Source organism: Malus sylvestris, chromosome 12 (genome assembly GCF_916048215.2).
Source record: "Malus sylvestris chromosome 12, drMalSylv7.2, whole genome shotgun sequence".
In the NCBI taxonomy this organism is placed as follows: domain Eukaryota; kingdom Viridiplantae; phylum Streptophyta; class Magnoliopsida; order Rosales; family Rosaceae; genus Malus; species Malus sylvestris.
The window spans coordinates 4,902,543-4,915,637 of record NC_062271.1 but is presented as its reverse complement, the minus strand read 5'-3'; the positions used below and the strand labels follow the sequence as shown (position 1 = coordinate 4,915,637).

Here is a 13,095-nt window from a genome sequence, read left to right as displayed (position 1 = left end):
AGACCACCTAGGCACCCGCCTAGCCCGCCTAGGCACCCGCCTGGACCCGCCTAGGTTGCAACTCACTTAGACAGAAAATACATAACTTTCATTTTGCATTTTGTTTTTTTTCCAATAAATTGTAAGAGACTTGTTGCATACTTGAATGAACAAACATTATATCCTTATTTCACATGTTTTCATTATGTTCCAATACTTCATGATATATATGCATTCTATTTTGTAGTTTATGATGAAATTATATATATTTCAAATAGAAGCAGACACTTATTTACCTGAAATATGATAGATTTACTTAAATCCACCTAGTCCGCCTAGGCGCCCGCCTAGACTCCGCCTTCCAATAAATTGTAAGAGACTTGTTGCATACTTGAATGAACAAACATTATATCCTTATTTCACATGTTTTCATTATGTTCCAATACTTCATGATATATATGCATTCTATTTTGTAGTTTATGATGAAATTATATATATTTCAAATAGAAGCAGACACTTATTTACCTGAAATATGATAGATTTACTTAAATCCGCCTAGTCCGCCTAGGCGCCCGCCTAGACTCCGCCTAGCCGCCTAGGCGCTAAGCCCCAGCCCGCCGCCCGACTAGCGCCCAACGACTTTTAGAACCTTGCCTTCTTCACCTATAAATACAAGATTATGGGCAACAAGTAAATGACTTTCAACTCAAAACAAAAATTAACGCTCTATGTGAAATCCTTTCGCATCTTTCTATGAAATTGATGTACTAATTAACCATTAGCATAAATTTCGACTGAATAGACATGTTTAGGTTGGTGGCTGATGTACAACGACCTACTGGATAGACGGGCTTTTCAGAAACATCCAATGAAGGGATTGATTGGATCGACATGGCTGGAGTTGTAGAGTCAATTTGACTTAGGAGTCTCAACCGACTGGATAGGCGGATATTATCATTGATTATGTGGCTGACTATTTATCCTAAATCTCAATTGGCGAAAAGTCAGATAGCTGAACCACTTTTAAAATTAGGATGCTCATCTCCTTTGAGTATCTTTGTCCATATAGTTTGATACTGATTCGGTGGACCTACATTTTCACTAATATAGTTGAGGCTGCCAAACCCTGTGCACATGATCCAGAACCTCACAATGACTTAAATAATCTTGTCTTTAGGTTTTAGAATCCAAGACTGAGAGTGTTCCTTCCTCGGCCACAATCGCTCGATTCGGAAGTTAATTGCTCATTCCATCACATCACCACATTCAAGTTATTCGCCTAGCTGAGCTAGTTGATGAATTGATATGCCCGCGTCAGCATTTAAGCCACCGAAAAACATAGTTAACTCTTAGTTACTGAAATTGCGTGCCACGTAGGCTTTATAATTTTAAAAAAACAGATATATATTTACACACATGCTAGCATTTTGATAAATTTCCAGGAAACTAGTAATTTTCAACCATCCAAGCCAACTTTCTACAGCTACCTAGCTCATTTATATATGGTCCATATTCAAAACAATAAGATAAACCAATGGCCATGCATGCATATGCGACCACCTTCAATAATGTCCCCATTAACTAATTTACAAAATAACCCTCAAATTTCACTCTATCCCCACCACCACCCACCCTCCTCTTTGTCCTCTCTATATATACCCCTAACCATGATCCATCCTTCTTCACCCTCCATTCCCAATTAACCAAACCAAAAAGAAGAAGAAGAAGAAAATGGGTTCCCTCCCTCACATAGTAGAAGATTGCATGGGCGTCCTCCAAGTCTTTAGCGACGGTTCGATCAACCGTTGCTCTTTAACGGACATAAACTTCAACATTCCTGTCATTGATGACGGCTCCGTGGGCTTCAAAGACATCACTTTCGACAAAAAACACAAACTTTCCCTTCGTTTATACAAACCCAAATCGACAAACCAAGATTCCAAGCTCCCCGTGGTGTTCTACTTCCACGGTGGCGGCTTCTGTGTTGGCTCACACGTGTGGCCAAACTGCCACAATTGCTGCATCCGCCTGTCGTCGGGGCTGCAGGCACTTGTGGTATCTCCCGACTATAGGCTTGCTCCAGAGCACAAACTTCCGGCCGCGATTGACGATGCAGTGAGTGCAGTGGAGTGGCTGCAGAGGGAGGCTTCGGGAGAGAGCACGAATAACTGTGATGCATGGATTGGTGGTACAGCTGACTTCGACCGGGTTTTTATATTGGGTGACTCTTCAGGTGGGAATATGGCTCACCACCTGGCGGTTCGGCTCGCGACGGGGTCGATCAAGCCGGCTCCGATTAGGGTACGCGGGTTTGTGCTGCTGGCGCCATTTTTTGGTGGGGCGGAAAGGACAAAGTCAGAGGAAGGTCCTTGTGAGGCATTGTTGAGTTTGGAAATACTTGACAGGTATTCCTTCAAAACTTTTCGAGTCTTGTCCTTTGCTAGTTTGCACATTTAGTGCTCTCTTATCTTTTTCTCTTCTTTATGAGGAAAATGATCTCTTATCTTACAACTTGGTATATGACAATCTCCACATTCAATCTGGATCATATATTTAAGGAACATAATATAACATATATTGTGAGATTGCATATCGTCCATTTAATTATGTATTAATTAATATTCTCTTGCGTGATAATTTCACATTTTTGTCGTCTATTTTGAATTGTATATTCAATCTAAACCTCTCTATCAATAGTTTAGATTCACATAATGTTTTAAATTGTTATTTCAATCAATAGGGAGTGTGAAGATATGCACTTTAAAACTTTTTTCAACATTGTAGTAGTAAGCATGAGATAAGTCAGCCATAATGTTCTGCTTCTGCACCTTGATACAAAAAACAAGTCACAATTAATAAGTGCATACAAATCTAATTACTTAATTCGGATAATGTGCTTCTTCCGATGTATACAAGTATTTTTGCTTGATAAAAGTTACACAAACCCTAATTAAGTTAACTCCATGCATGAGATGAAGTTCCATAAACTAATTAATTCCCTTGGTGTCAACTATTTTGTTTTTGTTCTCAAATGGGCAGTTAGCTAGGTGTCCACTTGTTTGTAGAAAAACCCAAAACTTGTATACCCCATTTATCTCTTTTAAGAGAAGTTTTTATCTGTACCTGAAACTTGCGTCTCTTTTACAGAAAGATGAAAAATTATACGTTGCAATTGGCCACCTTGTGAATTTGTAAGAAGGCATTTCTACCTATTCATGAGGATCCATAAAGCAACAAATCATTTTGGTACAAAGAAATGGGAATCTCATAGAGTAAAATTTGACTACAATCAAAAGCATCCAAATTAAGGTTTATGAGGGCATTCAATCAAATTTGACTAGGGACATATATGAATTGTGAGATGTTTTGTCAATTATTTAAATGTCATATCCATCTTGACCATAAAAGATGTCGGCACATGTGAATTGCATCGTAATTATTTGTCCTTTCATAAGACAAAGACTATATACTTTTATGGTCTAAAATTAGACTATATATAAATTATAGGTGATGACTACTAGCTAGAAGACACCTAAACAGGGGAGAAGATGCCCTCCAAATCCCTCTAAAGTTGTTGATGTGAAACTCATTTCTTCTTTACGTGTGCCATGACTTGACCTTAAATGAGTCATCATTTGGTATTGGAGGTGTCCTTATCCAAATAATATATCAAAGTAATAATTTAAGCTTAATTAGCTTGTGTTTTACGGATTTGGATCCCATTCGGATCCAAATTGTGGGGATCTAGGGATCCTTATGTCTTAGTCATTCATTATCCATCGTATAGTCAGAAATCATTTGATTTTTTTTATTTAAAATTAAATACAAATTGTACCTGATGAAAACTGACCGCACGATGTACGATGAACGGTCAGGATGTGGAGATCCGTGGATCCGGAGAGGATCCTCTTCCGTGTTTTACCAACATGAGCAATCCAAAAAATAATAACTATAATCAAAATGATCATAACTTGATTAGATTTAAACACATCAAGTTTAGCATATGAAGAATATCAGTTGGTATTTTTTTTAAATAAAAGAATTCGGACTTAGAACCTCTTACATTCATGGGAAGAGAAACAAAAATAAATAGTTAAATGGTGATCACTTAGATAGCTTTAAAAAATTGATATAAAGAGAAAGAGCTATTATTGCCAAAAAAAAGTAGTCATGATGCACTCATCTCTAGTAAGAAAACTAAGAAGGGAGAAGCGTGATGATTATTTCAGTGTTTATAACAATTAACAAAAAGAATTCCTAAAATTTTTGTTTCTCAACAGAAAAAGAAGAGAGATTCAAACTTAGTACTTTTTTCAACATCAGAAAAACAAATACTGTGGTTTTGACAATTATTGAAGATACTTTGATTTGATTTGTGTGGTATGAACATATGCAACATTGCTACTTACCATGCACGAATAATGATCAAACTTTGAGTTTAGTTTCAAACGTGTAAGATAGTGCTCAATCCAATATAAGCATGACCAACTAACCCGAAATGACTATGATATAAAGCTAGATAACCTTGATATCAGGATAACAAGCAAGTCTAATTATCGTGTAAGTAGTGCTTAATCCAATATGAGTATGACCTTTGCACACCAAAAATGATTAAGATAGTGCCATATCCATTATCCTTTTTTTAATCAAACAATATTCCTTGTCATATTCCCTTAACCAATGCATTACTGATGGTTCTAATATTGTACACGTATTTGACTGGATACCGAAATAAATTTACAAGAGAACAATTTTTATGATCATTTCTCTTTTTTGGTTAACAATATTCCTTCTAGTATTATTCCCACGTAAAAGATTTGATATGTATCATATTAGGATCCCTGTCCGATTTATATGAAATTAATTTGATATCCATGTTAACTGTTATAATTCATGCAGATTTTGGAGGCTTTCGATGCCAGTAGGAGAAACCAGAGACCATCCAATGGTCAACCCATTTGGACCAAACAGTCCAAACCTTGAGAAGGTGGCCCTTGATCCCATCTTGGTTATCGTGGGTGGTAATGAACTGTTGAAAGATAGGGTGGAGAGCTACTGGAGAAAGTTAAAAGATTTGGGAAAGAAAATTGAGTATGTCGAATTTGAAGGAGAGCAACATGGCTTTTTAACTAATGATCCATACTCAGAAGTCTCGAATGAAGCTTTGCAAGTTATTAAAAGATTTATGACCGAAAACTCCAACTGATTAAGGCATCATCTGCATGCATGCATGTGATATTGTTGGAAGTGTTTCCAGCTCTTTAATTTATTCTGAAGTGTTTGAGCTTGTATGTTTGTATGCAAGAATTTGTAGGTGTAGCTAGCAACTTGCTTTTTCTGAATATGAGCAAGCAATAAGTATTAATATTTATCATGAAAAGTTGTATGTATGTATGTATGTATGTATCTATGTATGTATGTATGTATGTTTTATGTTGAATGTTACGGGAGTAAATAATGAGTAATAACCGCCAGTAGAGACTGGTACGATTCAATTCAACACTTTGTTCATTCGGGTTTGAATGTGTCATAGCTCTATGATTCAGATTAGGTTTATCGTTGGATGAACTGCATTACTGATATTGACCCTAAAAAAGAAACGATAGGTATAGCTAGCCATGAACAACTAACCATCGCACTGCTTAAAATTATCATGCTTGGTCCACATAGAAAAAAAACCTAAACGGTTTGAGCATAGGATTAGGAATTTTGTCAGAAACAAGGCTAATAACTAGAGGGCAATGGCCTTTCTTTCCGAACCTTAGCCAAGTAACCACCATCTCTGGCTGACTTTCTTTCAATTGGTGATGTTGGCAAAACAGCCTTAGAAGAAACCGCTACAAGGTAAGAAAGTTACTTGAGGGACTAAGAGGAGCCAACATACCACAAAGCAAGCAAGAAGGAGAGTCTAGAAAAGGTGAGGCGAGGGGCTCTTCTAGGAAGATTGTGTCCATGATCTAGTAATCTAAGCCTTGCTTCTTCTGGTCGGCCCGTATTAGCCTATGCTTTATTACAGGTAGTCATTCCTTCCGTTTCTTTAGTCTTTTCAATGGTACTTGAATCTTAAGTCGCGGTCATGTCTCGCTGTAAGGGAGTTTTTTTTTTATTGTCAAGCGTTAAGGTAATCCATTACGGAAATAGGGGTAGTATTATAAAGGGCTAATCAGATTTTTTTCCTCATTTTTTGCATGAGTTTGTTATTGTAAGTTACTAGGGAGAGGATGAATCATTTCCTTCTTTTGCTATTAGTTGATCTAAAGGCTTTTATGATTTGTTAACTATCTGCTTCAAAAAGATAGCGATAAGAAAATTAGAGCATACATTATGGATACCTTCCTGAAGTCTGGTTCTCTTAAACTGTCGGAAAGGATCGTAGCCAACCGTTGTGACCGGCTTCGCGAGACCATTTCGGTCTACACATGGCTAAGCTCTATGGCCCTTCTTCACTCACTCACAAAACTAGGCTTCTATACGATGATTGAAAAAGTCATTCTTGTCTTGTAAGTTGAGGAAGAAGGGTGTTATCATCTTACAAGTCTTATCATTTTAAATTATAATTTTCTTTTAGAAATTTGACGGTAAGAGAGCTTTATTCATGATTTGAAAAATACACGACTTAGTATTACGATCTAATAGTATTATTCTCTACTTTCTTCCCGAATTTAAATAGTATTATTCTCTATTTTGTAAGTGTTAGCATTAGGTTTGACTCTGTAAATTGCAAATTAAATACCAAATTATTATGACTGAACTATTGTGTAGCTTAGCTTAAAGTTGTCACCTCTTAATATAAATATATCATTGTATAAAGGGTTTTTATATTAACACCCCACAAATGTTGAATGCACCCCACATTAAAATTTAATATTAAATGACTTATTTACTCCACTATGCAATGACAATTTTGACCTTATTAGGTTTTAAAAAAATAAAGATTTATAAATACACCCCAAATCACTTTTAGCGTATTATTTATCTTCTCAACTATCAAACATGTTGATTAAGAAAAATTGTTTTTGACGAATGGAACACGAAATCGATGTTTTAGGAGCTTCACATGAGGTAAGACTTCATAGTTTTCATTGTTTTAGTGATTTCGATGACATCGATAATTATTTAATCTTGCGTTTGCTGCATTATTTAAACTTCTATATTCATATTCATCTTTTAGTGTTCATATGGTTAGATTCAATCCCTGAAAATTAAAAATGAGTGTTATAAGATTTGAAAAATGTTGGGTGTAAAGAAAATGTGGGGTGTATGTACAAAATATAAGATGTATATTGAGAATGTGGGGTGTATTAAGTTTGTGGGGTTTATTCAACAATTTGTGGGGTGTTAATATAATTAGCCTTGTATAAAATGATAAAAAGACAAACAGGATATAAGGCCTAACCCCAAGTATATAATCTTTAAATATAATAGTGTCCTGAATATTATTAGAAAGGCATCTCAAACAATTAAAATTAAAGAAAGTTGAAGTTCTACCATAAAATCAATTAGCAATATGAAAAATAACTCAACTTATATAAAGTCTCTTGTCTCATCAATGTGAGATTCAATGTCAACACAAATAAATCAGCACAAGTTAAAACAAACTGAGCTAACGTTTTCATTTTAAATATTTCATGATTGTATATAAGTGTGATAAAATTGGTTTTGAAATAAAAGAAATTTATTCTTAAGTTACAGTCAACAAGATTTATACGTAAGTTAACCCAAACATTATATGATTGCATATGTTAAGTTAGTGTTACATGATCAAGATTAATATTTGACATGGATACAAGCTATCATGGTCCCTTAATTGGTTCAATATTTCCTCTGTTGTAGTCCCTTTACAAAGAAAACGAAATCAAGATGGACTATTTATCCCTTTGATTAAACAATAATAAACGTCCCTGTCCATAACTTTTAGACCAAACTCACTCAAATCAAACCTTTCGTATGAGATTTTGATATGCTCATCCAATATTTGCTTTTATGCTAAATTATGAAATTGTTCATTGTCTGGTTATGAGGATCCTTCTGAGAAGATTTAGTGGGTCCATAATTATCAATCCATGCCATGCTTTGGATTAGGGCTTGTATATTATATTCATCAACTACAAATTGAGCCTTATCTTATTGAGCAAAGAAAAAATATATAACTATCCACATTTCCATTTCCCCCTATTTTTAAAGATTAATGTCTCGCATGCAACGCGTTTTCCTTTTGGTTTACACACTGCTGGTTGCCTTGACAAGACGTTCGGAAATGCTTCTTTACAAAGTACTTATGTTCAATAGTACTTTACCAATTGAATTTATTAATATAAAAATACTTTTCACTTTTATGTTAATCATAGTCACAAGTATTTCGGAATTAGGTCGGTTTTATCCTTAAAGTATGAAATATTTTATTCTCGATTTGGCATGTCCAGTGCCATTTTTCTGTACTGAGATTAATGCGGTGCACGAGGCAGACAAACCACTATAACGTTCTATGGAATGGGTTACTTGGGAGGCTCTTGACCTAAGTGGCAAAGCATAGGTGGGTTGCTAGAGAAAGACGACACAGGTATCTCCAACGATTTCAACAAAAAATTTGATTGACGCTAGGACTCATGGATCGTCCGCTTTTGATAGCAAGATAAAGTTAAAGCATTCAATTCAAAATTAATCGTCGGCAAATATTGGACTCAATATTTTAGAGTGTCCGCTTTTGATAACAAAATAAATTTAAAATACCCAATTCAAAACCAATTGTCGACAAATATTAGACACAATATTTCAGCGTGTATAAAACAAGACTTCAATGAAAAATGTGAAGCAAAATAACTGAACTGTTAATTGACGACGGCAACTCCATGCCAAATGAAACAAATCCTATAATACTCATAGGGTAGCAGTATTAACAGAAAGAAAGGAAGATCACTTGATTATAGCAATGTATCAATTAGTTATTATGATTGATTGTAATTGCCAATCTGTATATACTTGCCTAGAATAGACCAATTATAGATTGTATAAATATAGGTCTCCGTATGTACTATTATTCATCAATTTATCAATAGAGAAAATCTCTCTCAAATCACATAGTTTCAAGAAGCAGGAAGAAGAAAAGCCACTTTAGGTTGAGGTTGCATACTTGGATAGGGTAGTAGAAGGGCGAACTTTATATAAGATAACGTTAATTATAATGGGATAGAGCAGGCCAAAAGTTGATAGTCATCAAAACCAAAAAAACATTAATCAAAGAGATTATATAAGATATATTGTAATATACAACAGAACCCGATTTATTTGATTTCCAACCACCGAAGAAAATGCCTTATCAAGACTAAACCCATAATAGAATTATTTTCATGTAGTTAAGAGTATTTATCCATATACTTGATGTTCTGTGTTGAGTCTTCCTCTTTTCTAGCATCGGTCATATATATAGATATATATATAATCTCTCCCAACCCAAAGCATGCTCAACAATCTTCATGGGACATTGATCCCAAAATTGCAACCAAAAGCAATAATGTCTATGATTTCTACCACTGTTTAAGTGTGTAAATGTTTTGAAAGCTATATGTATTGTGGAGTTGTCCACGTCAATCAACTAACATTTGAAATCTAACTTTCATGCAAGAAAAAGTTCATTTGTCAAACAAGTTGAGATTAGCACCAGACCATTGAGTGAATCGGCTCATAGCATGGATTGAGATCTATGGTTGTTAAACCTTAGCTAAGGGTCTATAGTTAAGTATCCAACAGTCATGGTTCATGGTCCATAGAAACTTTAAAATATGGTGACAAAAAAGAAAAACTAGTTAATTAAATGATGATTGTGGTATATGAGGAGTCATTCTCCTTCATTTCCTTGAGTTTTACAAATTTTTCAAATGATGTGGTTGTCGACATCAGATGCTACCTAACGTGGTATAGAAATGTGATATAAAAATATAATATGAATAACACTACTCGACAAAAAAAATACAAGAGAGGAAGCCTTAACTATTATGGATGTGTTACTTTAAAAAGAAAAAGAAAAAGATTCCCGATGTACTGTAAAAATAACAAGTTGTAGAATGAAGAAGTTGAGCGTTTGCAAATTGTATATTTAGAACTGTTGTGAGCATAGAAAGCATTGTATGTGGGAATTGGTAAATTTTGATACAATAGCGCTGTGAGTTTGCTTAATGAACAGAATGGAACATGGTTTTTTTATGTAATGTGCATGTAGTTGTGAATTTGCACATCGGTGATCTAAATCTTCTCTAAAAGTCACTACGCACAATGCTGTAACTACATGCACATTGCATAATGTGGCAATACATCTAAGAAATTATTCTATCGAACGTTTTCTCCCCTAAATCCGGGAATAGCGACATGAACTAAATGTCATGTCCAAGTCAAGGAACTCACTCTGAATAGTTCTGACAAGTGATGATTTAGATGAGATTTGACATTTTTAAACCATGAAACGCTCGGTTTCCATTTCGGTTGTAGGTGTAACCAACCCGCTATTAAGGATATGACAGAAAGAAATAATAGAAAAGGAGCTCTAGTATAAAGACTAACATCTTATTTTTCATCAACCACCCCCCTCAAAACAAATCCAAATCCACCACATTCATCCTAAACAGAATCTCTGGCTCTCCCGAGATCAAATTTAACCTAAACAGAATTCCTAGCTCACCCGAGACCAAATTCGCCCCCTACATACCATAAGCACCATATCCAAAAAGCCATCCAAAAGGGATACATAGGCAACTTGGAAATTATTTCAAGTGCAGCTACAAAACCAAACCATCATTCCCCCAACTATTGTTTCGTCGTAATTTTAATCAAGGTTGTTCTCTTGTAATTTATTTTGAGAGTTGTAAGTAAGAGATTATTTAATCTTGAATCGTCGGTCTGAATTTAAATAATAAAACAGTTCAAACCCTACTCTTTTTTAGTAGTGTTGAAATTCTGCTGAAAGAAGTTTTGTTCCCAAATCATAAATTTCCCTTAACAATCACGCTATCGTTTCAGTTCAAAAAGAATGTACAATATCTTTTTCTTTGGTTCACTTCTATCGGGATCAAGGGTAGAATAGTAGAATTCTTATCAAATCAATCTACAATTTTATCTTTTTACTGTGACTTCTTCAAAAGAGAAACTGGGATTAATGAACGGCTATTCATGTTGCTATTTCAGAATCTGGAATAAGAAGCACTATCCACAACCACAGATTATCAACAGACCTACAAGCACTAGGTAAAAAGAACTCAATTTGAGCTCAACGACCATACAAGTTTTACCGCAAACTTCCCGCATTTCAAAGCCAAATCGCAGGTCATAAAACTAAACACTTCCAGTCACGAAATAAGGCCGTCGATCTCAACATCAGTTCTTGTTCTTCATTATGTTTGCAAACATTCTCATCCGTTGTGAGTGAGGTGAAGAAATACGATATATCCTTATTACGCTCATTGATTGCAGACAACCAGGCACCTATAACATGGGATGAATTGTTACCACAGCTATATATGGGGAACAAATTGTTATGCGTAAAACCAAATTGAGCTGCAACACACATGGTAGGTTCTCGGAAGGGACAAACATAGGCTTCTCTCCTTTGTTGTCGAGAATATTGCCAATCCACAATGCAAATTTCACGAGAATTATATTCTGCTTCAGTGGAATTCTTACTGGTGTTGGATGTGGATTGTTCCCTTCTGCTTGCGCCATTTCGAAAACATTTGTCCAAAAACATCAGTAGAAGACGGATGAGGAAAAAAAAACATGGTAAAAACCAAATCACAAATTTCCAAACATAAAACATAATCATAACAACTCTGCATCTATGAATCTTCAAACTTATCTTCACAGATCAAATACTAAAATTGGCACATTGTTATCGCATAAACTATATAATTAACCCCCAAAATAGAAGGGAAAAACACACCCTTCGGATAACTCCCACTACGACTATTCTCTGCCAATTTTCAAATAACACGCACCCACGAAAAAGATGACAACATCAAACATAAGAAAGGAAAGAAAAACATAACGTTGTAGGTTCTTGAAAGAGACAAATATCGGCTTTTTTTTTTCCTGCTTATCCTGATACTAACCCGAATGAATAAGATAAATTCTCCAAGAGTCATATACCAGGGACATGGTATCTGCAGTCAAAATCAGGATAGGCAATACTGCTATGTAAGAACCCCTTTCATTTGAGACAAGCTATGAACACAAATGAACTTAGAATTTACATATGCAGTAATAGGTACATTTTGTTGAAAAAAATAAGGTCTAATTGCTATATTAAATCACATAGAAAATTAAGAAATAAGTCAAGCAATTATAAATCAAAGTAATGCATGCACATAAGTAACCAATGTTAAATGAACATGACATAATGGATTAGGAAAACCTAAAAATACGGTCAAGGCAAGTGTTGGACACTTTGTCTTAAAAACAAGTTTATGCTCTACTACGGTGCTCATGATTGATCGGCACTTGTCTCTCAAGATACAATGTAGCACTCCAAATCATAAGGCTTCATGAACCATGATTACATTGAAAACCCTCTCATATGGACTCAATGAGACTCTCTAATGTTTAGTGCACTCTATGTATGATTATGTAAAACAATGAAAAGTTATTTTATATTTATAGAGGTTTCCCTATTTATAGAATTTGAGATACCATATGACCATTCATGAAGAGTCAAAAGCTATAACTCTTTATTAGGATAGACAAATATTTCTACCAAAAGGCATCACTTCTAATTTCTATTCAATTAACTAACTTAATATAATAAAAATAATATTAAATTTCCCAACACATTTTCCTTTCAGTATGCAAATCTTATGAACTGATATGGAGTATGTTTATACCATATTTAGGGCCTTCGTATTTAGATCTCGTACAAATACTCAGGGGACTTAAATGTGATTATGTAAGGGGCAAATATGTAATAAGTGAGGAGCCCTTGTTCTATAAAATGACTCATTACCCTCACAATTGAAGGAGCCCAATTCCTAAGGCTCCTCACCCCCTCAAGCTCTCACTCTCAGAGCCTCTCAGATTCATTATAGAGACTCTCATTCAGAGCTCCCTCTCCCTCAGAAATATAATCAGTGTGGACGT

General features: G+C 35.0%; 1 protein-coding gene across 1 annotated transcript; it reads left to right on the top strand.

Annotated features, from left to right (window-relative positions):
* Positions 1 to 1,654: 1,654 nt before the first annotated feature.
* On the top strand, positions 1,655 to 5,479 carry LOC126592813 (probable carboxylesterase 15). Its single transcript, XM_050258602.1, has 2 exons — positions 1,655 to 2,384; positions 4,879 to 5,479. The coding sequence occupies exons 1-2, from the start codon at positions 1,711 to 1,713 to the stop codon at positions 5,183 to 5,185; spliced, it is 981 nt and encodes a 326-aa protein (XP_050114559.1). The 5' UTR covers positions 1,655 to 1,710; the 3' UTR covers positions 5,186 to 5,479.
* Positions 5,480 to 13,095: the final 7,616 nt, after the last annotated feature.

Coding starts and splice junctions, on each gene's coding strand:
- LOC126592813 (XM_050258602.1), top strand. CDS start 1,711: ATGGGTTCCCTCCCTCACATAGTAGAAGATTGCATGGGCGTCCTCCAA. Junction 2,385..4,878: donor AGTTTGGAAATACTTGACAG/GTATTCCTTCAA, acceptor TAATTCATGCAG/ATTTTGGAGGCTTTCGATGC.